At 42.2% G+C, this 8,287-nt stretch overlaps 1 protein-coding gene across 1 annotated transcript; it reads left to right on the top strand.

The window, feature by feature from the left end:
* Positions 1–621: 621 nt before the first annotated feature.
* LOC118412779 (NXPE family member 4-like) lies at positions 622–6,906 on the top strand. The gene is made up of 7 exons (XM_035815797.1): positions 622–668; positions 1,786–1,898; positions 2,200–2,649; positions 3,215–3,531; positions 3,864–4,093; positions 4,540–4,620; positions 5,037–6,906. The coding sequence occupies exons 2-7, from the start codon at positions 1,830–1,832 to the stop codon at positions 5,549–5,551; spliced, it is 1,662 nt and encodes a 553-aa protein (XP_035671690.1). The 5' UTR covers positions 622–668; positions 1,786–1,829; the 3' UTR covers positions 5,552–6,906.
* Positions 6,907–8,287: the final 1,381 nt, after the last annotated feature.

An 8,287-nucleotide genomic window follows, 5' to 3' on the forward strand; every position in this document is an offset into this window, starting at 1 on the left:
AAACACGGATAAATGCACCAGTTTCTAAATACTAGAAAAACCGTCATATTGAAGGTGAAGATACCCATAGGCTAGGTGCATCTAACAAAATGTGCATTATTCTAATGCATTATTGGCATAATCAATAAAGACATTACATAGTTCTTTTGTGGTCAATTCATAGTAGAGACTTCATATTAGAGATGTATAGGTTGCTTGAGGACAGGTGAATACAATGAAAAATATCTTATGTCGAGACTCGGGTATCAACTTCTGAAGTGTCATGTAAACCCGTTTCTTTGGGGGGGGGCGAAATCGCTAAAGGGGGGCGAGATCACTAGCCGGGGAGGGCGAGATCGCTAGTGATTTCGCCCCGGGGGGCGAGATCGCTAGTGATTTCGCCCCGGGGCGGGGGGGGGGGCGAGATCGCTAGTGATTTCGCCCCCCGGGGGGGGGGCGAGATCACGGGGGACGAGAACGCTGTGACACCGGCATACGTTATTTAAAGGTGTACATAACCAAGCATAGATTATGTAAAAGTGGAAGTAATTTGCATAATCGGACAATTTCATGGAAATATGAGGTCTACGAACTCTTGTTCTTGCCAGTTTCTTGCCAAACCAGTTTTTCCATTATCGATTGCCGAAGAAAACAATCCAGTAAACGTCCTCACTCTCTGATTCCCTTTTGTAAGTTGGCATTTACTTAGTTTCTTACAATACTTATTGAGAATCTAGTTTCTTAGAACAGTTATTGAGTATCTAGATTTAATCCCACAGTTAACTATTCCGTTGCACCTGTTATGAAAAGGAAACGTTGCCAATGGTTTTATAGGTCCCGCCAATGAGGCTTTAATCTCTTTGCTGCAGAGAGTTCGCCTTTTGGCTTCCAAAATGTAGATCAGCTGGTAATACAAAGTGAATCAAGAACCTCAAATTCGTAAAAAGTCAGCAACCGAGAATTAGTCTGCAGACAAGTGTAACTAACTAGTCTGTGTAACGTAAACCCTGCTGTCTGGAATCTGGCCCCTATACCCACGCAGGCTTGGTGTCGGCACGCCGCACAATTTAATATGTGTACCTATTACGTTATATAGAATTTATTTATTTTCATTGTCCCACATGTATAATCTCATCAACTTTATGCAGTAAGAACTGTTGTTCACTTGCATGCAATTAGCCAACAGGCATGAATTTGCAATAAACTTTTCTGGTAACTAATGATAAACTGATACGTAAATTGAAGTGGCTCCTGAAAAACCTGTTGGACTACTGGAGCTGCATGCACTGTTGTGTGTATTAAGCTAACGTAACGAAAAATAGAAATATATACGTTAAGTATACACAAATGATGCCCATGACGTACTATTCTCTTTACGTCTTGTATAGTATGGTGTTTTTTATCATACTTTTCGTTCCCTAAAGCTACCTGGCCGGGCCCCGGTTTGGAAATTTGACGTAGTGGCGGCACTGCCGCCCCCCCCCCCCCTGGAAACCCTACTTGCCGAAACGCCCAACATTCGACACACTAACAGACAAAAGTATACATGTACTGTGTTAGTGTCAAATTCTAGATCCCCTGCGTACCATACAGAATCATTGTTTACTGTTTTATGTGGTTGTTAGACAAAAACTTAAACTTTTGTCTTGGATTCTATCCTGTTACAAATACCGAGCCTTCATTCAGCTGACATTTTTACTGCTATGGTTCGACAGTTTTAGTGAGTACCATATCATTATAAGCAATGTCATTCATAATAAATCATTCATTCATTTGCCATGAATGTGCATGCTTGATGTTCCCTAGGATTATCCAACTCTCTAGGGCCACCCGTCACTTCCGTGTGTTCAATGGTGGCCGTTACCCAGGCATGTGCCGTGTTTGTCACGATGACTTCACTTGTGCTGATTTCCATCAAGGTAAAGTACTACTTTCACCTTACTCTGGTCAGTTGATCACGCTATATTGATAATTGACCTACAAGGCTTTCAGGATGAGCTATCCAGTCAATTTAAAGGTAAATACAGGTTCAGCTAAAAATCTTTGAGGTGCCTCTGAATTAAGTCATGTGTCTCTGAGGTTGTGTGATAATCGACAGTATTCAAAAGGCTGTATGATCGACATTTCATTAGGCGTTTGGAACACAGTTGAATTAGATTGATGTGATATTAGCATACAATATAATCATATCACGTTTTTCATGTCATGTAAACGTTGCAGTTTTCTTACCAACCGATAATGAACTGGGGCCAACACGCAACAAACTTCCAGGAAGCTCCAAAGCCAATGTTGAAACTCCACTCAATCAAGAAACCAGTTCAACCAATCAACATCAAGCCACTGACCATCGAGCCATCACTTAAACCAATCACCGTCAATCCACTGGTTAAGCAACTTCCAATGGAGCAGCCTCTCCATGTAACATGCTCGCAAAATACTAAGATTGTCGTGCTAAACAGAGACCGCCCGCATCGTCAAGGAGATGTTCTTACCGCGATTGTAACAGCAAGGGACCAAGAGGGAAGGCCTAAGACGTACGGAGGAGACTTTTTCCGTGCAAGACTCATCAGGGATGGTTCACCGCAGGCTAGTAGCGCAGGACACATCATTGACCATGACAATGGCACCTACACTGTGGAATTCCCGCTGCACTGGTTGGGGAATGTTCGGGTGAGTACAGTACTTGTAAAAGACTTTATTGTGGACGAATGAAGTAGAATCGTCTGCAACAAAGGATAGCATTGTGTCTATCATTTTTGCGTTTTCAGTGAATATCATTTTATTTTCTGTCACCCTAACAAACTCCTCTGTCTTCTTCAAAAATGTTGTTAGCACCTTAGAGGTACTCGATGTAAGAATAGGATGATATTTGGTCATATTTTCTCATCATTTTGATATTCACATATAAGAAAGTTGAATCAACCCAATCGAATATATGTGAAAAAGTTCTTTCCTTACACGACTCTAGCATTTATATGTACAAAAAGTGAAGTAGACTTACATCAGGTTGTTTGGTGTTTTTTTAGGAATAATGAAATATAGAATATGAATATGAATATTTTATAATGACAGAGGTGAATAGAAACATTACATGTATGGTTTTGTTCTCCAACAAAAATGTAATGTAGTTTGCCGCCAAAAACATTTAATAATTTTAGTACATTTTGACAACTAAATTGAGATATATGGCTATCATTTTGTATTAACCTGATCAGTACTTTATCCTTAATAACAGATTAAGATTCAGCTCGTCCATCCAAGTGAAGCAGTGAAGGTCCTATGGAGACTGCGAGACATTCCCAACAAGATAGGTTTCCAGTGCTCTTTCTTTGACGAAAAAACGAAGATCACTGAAAAACGTGAATGCTTCAGCTCTGCAAGTCCCAGTCTTCAACCTGACCAACAGTGTGATCTGTCAAAACCGGAGGTGAACGGAACCTGGTTTTGTCAAAGACCGAAGAAAGTTCCATGCACCACCATCGCCAAGTGTCGGTCTTCTAAGGACAGGGTTTTGGGCCTTGTGTCTCAAGAGGAAGTAAAATATTTCCAAAAGTAAGTTCCATTAACGGCGGCACACTCACAACATGATATACATGCAGTAATATGATAATGATGAAAAACTGTTGTTCTTGTACATAGATGTACATACATGCCTCGAAGGACTAGGTACTGGTGGTGTATCGTATGACAAAACAAACGTTTAAAAACTAATAGACAACAGTCACGAGTTAGGCAATGCCATTAGACAAAATTCTCTTCTTCTTTGAACATGTGTAACTGTGATTATATTAAAAACTTGAAGGTGATCCAGGTGATTATGTCATGTTCTCTTTTGGAATTTTCTTCCTAAAATTACATCATATTTCATATTTTCCATCAAATAGGCCGCATATAGAAGAAGAACTAAAAAACGACGTACCCTTGCCTATCCGTGTCCTTGAGCCAGAACTGCCCACTCCTCCATATCTCCCAGCATGCACATGGAACATGCCGGATGCTCAGATGAAAGGATTCTGGTTAGGAAAAGTGTGGAAGTCGTCTGTCTGCAACGTACGAGTCTTCACTCCAGCTGACATCAAACGCTGTCTGGCTGACAAGACCGTGTACATGCAAGGTACGTTGTGTAATGGTATTATTCGAGTCCGTATGAGGTCGGTATAGAAATCTTAGCCTCTACTGGGCTCCACAGGTCTCTGAAAAAAAGCGCAAATTGGACAAATATAGACAGGTGTTAACCCCCTTTAGACCCCCTTTCTAGTACTACTATAGACTACGATGGCTGCGCGACCGTACAGCGACCAAAATTGGATTTGTGTCATCTTTGCTTTCATCCTAAATTTGGATATGATGCAAGATATAAAGTGTAAATTAAGAGACAAGATAATTGTTCTTTATCTATAAGATTCGTTGAGCGATCTGTTAAATATTTAGTTGTTATATGATTGCAACCTCTAATGGGTAGAGGGTATAATGCTACAATATACTTGCTGAGCCGTTTGTTTACAGTACATATTGGGTAATTAAACTGGATTTAGATACATTTCAATCTGTCTCTTCCAGGTGACTCCACCCTCAGACAGTGGTACATCAGGTTTAAGGAGTTGCTGACGTTGAACATCACTGAATCTGGGGATTATTCTGGTTTGTCTTCTTTTCCATTTTCAAAATAACCTATACATCTATAAATGCTAACATTTGAAGTCCCGGGCCCGGCCGAGTAGTTTAGGTGAACGAAAAGTATGATGCAAAAGACACGATGAACACAAATTGTACCAAAAATTTCTCAAGAGAATAACTTGCGTATATCTATCTTGATACAATTTAATTTTCCCTTTCCGGCTCGGCTGGGCCCCGGCTGGGTCCTGGCGTAAGTACTGTAGTTATTTCACTATGCTGCTCCCTGACACGAATGGGCAGCAAAAGTGACTTATATTTCTTACCCTGCTTGCTATTTGCATAGTCAGAATATTCATGAGGATATGTGGTCTCCGAACTCTTGTTAAATCTTTATCCAGTATAGGAATTCAGCTTACCTAAAGTAGATATTTCTGTTACAGTTTTGGAATACGGAAAGAACAGCTATTGGAACATCACCATCCGTTACCGCTTCCACTATCTTCCCATCCAGGGGAAATTCTGGCTTCCCCTCTCCCAGCTCAGTTATGCCGCCGATCAACTGGATACCATTCAAGGAGGACCGAACACGGTGATAGTCCTGGGTCTGTGGGCTCACTTCACAGCAGAGCCGCTTGAGGTGATCCAGTCACGACTGTACGCCATCCGGCTCGCTATACACCGCCTTCTGCACAGGGCTCCTGGCACAAGGGTTTTTGTGAGAACCGGAACAACTCGAGAGCACAAGAATGGCAAGTTGCAGCACTACCTGCTACGTAGTGACTGGTTGGCGTACCAGATCACGGAAATGATACGAGAGATGTTCCTGGGAGAACCAGGTGTGGTCGTGTTGGACACGTGGGACATGAGCGTGTGTCAGCCGGGGAAAGACAACGTTCACCCAGATCAAACCATGGTGGACAATGAACTAAACGTACTGTTGTCTTACATCTGCTAATGTATAATTGAGCACATCATTGAACGGCCTGTTACACGAAACTAGAGTTTCACAACCTCATGCTTGTTTCTAATTGCAATTGATTATATACAAACAAGGAACTCATTTGAATAAATCATATCAGTTGATCGATTTTCTACCCCAAAAAAGGATTTCAAAAATAAATATATGCAAGTGTTATCTTTGTTATGAGTTGTCCGTCGCTATGGAATTATAAATTTTCTCATTTGTTATGAAAATGAGGTCCTTATCTAGACCGCTCCCCCAGCCTCATCAACATCTAGAAATGCAAAATAAAAGTGTAAATATTTGACGGACATGCAGTCAGTTTCTCATCGTTCGAACCACCTGTCGTCATGCTGTCCTTCTCCAAAGTTTCCTTCATAAGTTAATGTTAATGATGCAGTGACTGAACTAATCTGTGTATGGTGATGGCACTATTTATGGCACTGGAAGTTTTCTGTTGCTTGTGTTCAGCACCAAGGACAGGTGCGTTCGTGTGTACTGAAAACCTTTATGTACTTGGATTAACAGCGCCACCTTACAATACTAACTAGAACCGCAATCATCAAAGAAACAACATTCTCTGTTGTCACTAATCAATAGCGGCGCTTAGCAGCCCTTAGTTGCTAGTACTGTTAAAACACGATTCTGTACATGTGCACATTCAACGCTTTTGACAGTAGACTTTTGGCTGTATCCTTTACGAACCGGTTTTGTTTAAAAGATGGCATGAATTTTCGTATGCCCCCAGGTCGTGTCACACTGGCATGTGCATCACGGGCTCTTCACCATCCAGCACCCCCCGAGCGTTTTCCATATACGGTAATAAGGGTTTTATAGACCGGGGAGTCTCAACATCTCATCACAGGGAAGTCAAACAGGTCATCAGCGATGGAAGATTGTCAGTCATTGAAATTGGAAAGTTCTTAACTTCCAGGGACCAGGTGCGTTTGTGTGTGGATGGTGTTCAGCACCAAGGACGGGTGTGTTTGTGTGGAGATTGTGTTCAACACCAAGGGTAGATGTGTTTGTGTGTGGATAACATTCTACAGGAAGAGCAGGTGTGCTTTGTGTGCTAAAACGTCAACACCATTATGCTCATGGATCAAAAGCGTCCCCTTGCAATGCTTACTAGAACTGCAGTCACCTCTTTTGCAAAGTAGCTTATTCTCGTGGACCAAAATCATGATTGTCAAAACTAATACATCGCATTGCTCTCTGATACGGTGGCAGTAAATAACGTTGGTACTATGGCCATACTGTAAATGTATTTCTACAAGTCAAGTCAAAGTCAAACCGGGCCTGTTCTATTCTGGAATAAGAATTATAAATTGGTTGATTAGTTAGTTAGTTATTGCGTGCGCCGACTACTCTCTCTTCGCAGCCAGGGGCTGAATTGCTAGTAGCTTACAATACGTGGGGCTAAATTGCAAGGGTCTGGAGGGGCTGCCATTCGGTGCTGGCTCAGGTGACCTCAATACGACCGTAGTGGCCAAAGGTCTGTAGGTTTTGTACCACTCACACCGGGAAGGACCTTTGGATGGAAGGGTTCGTTAATGTGCTCGAGGTGTGGCTCTCAAACCCGGGACCTCCATTTAACTTAACATCCGAAAGACGGACCTAATCGAAGCTAGGTACTCATTTTCATCCGAGTGAAGTGAGGAAAGTCGTGTTAATTACCTTTTCGAAAGGCACAAGATCGGTGGCTCATCAGGGGATTCGGACTCAGAACTTCTGGGTTGTGAATGGAACATCCTGTCGATTTCACCAGTAGTTGTATACAGAAAATAGAATATTTGCTCATTCATGCACACTAGACTCCATAACTGTTGGGGATTGAGAACAAGATGGGAATTTGCACCAATAATTGATAGAACAACGATCGACTATCACACTTCCGTTCCGGAAGTGTGACTTAGGTTTTGGGTCATTACAACTTGAGAAGGATCAGAGGACTGATCGAAAGCTTGTTGGTAAGAGCTTTATTTTGTGTACGGATATAAAGTCTTAAAATTGTATCATTACAAAAACTGTGACTTTGTTTTTATCAATATGTGCCTCCCTGCACTTGAGAATAAGAACAGCCCAGTAACTATAGTCACACACGTCTACATGTAATAAATCTAGAAAGGCGTGAAACAGTTAATGAAGTTATAAAGTCTCCAAACTCTTGTGCAGAATGCAATGTCTAACGATCAACACTTCTTGCCGCCACCACCAATGCTACCACAACAGGAACCTCTTCGGACTTTCTGGGCAGTCGCACCACCACCAGCAACAGCAACAGTTCCAATTCACACCGCCATGATGAACATGCCGCAGACCCCGCAGAACATCGCCACCTATCATCCCATTCCCTTCATCACACCAGCCACCAGCCAGCCCAACCCATCTTACATCAACCCCAGCATACCACAAGCTATCCAAAACCCCATCGCACCCATCCACTCCCAACGCATTACCACTACCCCGCCATCCACATCACAGATCATCAACACTCATCACTTAACCTTTATTCCATCAACGGTCAACTCAACCGCTCCCATCATCCATAACACAATCCGCACCACAGCACCCAACACCGTACTCATGAACCTGTCACCGATTCCACCACAAAACATCAACCCCACCACACCACATCCATAAACAACCTTCCATCACTTTTAATAAAAACCTGCTCACCCTAACGCTCAAATCACTCCCATCTCTTGGAATGCCTGTTATACGTTTAAA

The sequence above is a fragment of the Branchiostoma floridae genome, chromosome 4, assembly GCF_000003815.2.
Source record: "Branchiostoma floridae strain S238N-H82 chromosome 4, Bfl_VNyyK, whole genome shotgun sequence".
NCBI classification, from domain to species: Eukaryota; Metazoa; Chordata; class Leptocardii; order Amphioxiformes; family Branchiostomatidae; genus Branchiostoma; species Branchiostoma floridae.

Bases quoted from the DNA above. Each gene is read 5' to 3' on its own strand.
- LOC118412779 (XM_035815797.1), top strand. From the start codon at position 1,830: ATGGTGGCCGTTACCCAGGCATGTGCCGTGTTTGTCACGATGACTTCA. The intron at 2,650-3,214 runs GTGAGTACAGTA...CCTTAATAACAG, and splicing joins ACTGGTTGGGGAATGTTCGG to ATTAAGATTCAGCTCGTCCA. The intron at 4,621-5,036 runs GTTTGTCTTCTT...TTTCTGTTACAG, and splicing joins TGAATCTGGGGATTATTCTG to TTTTGGAATACGGAAAGAAC.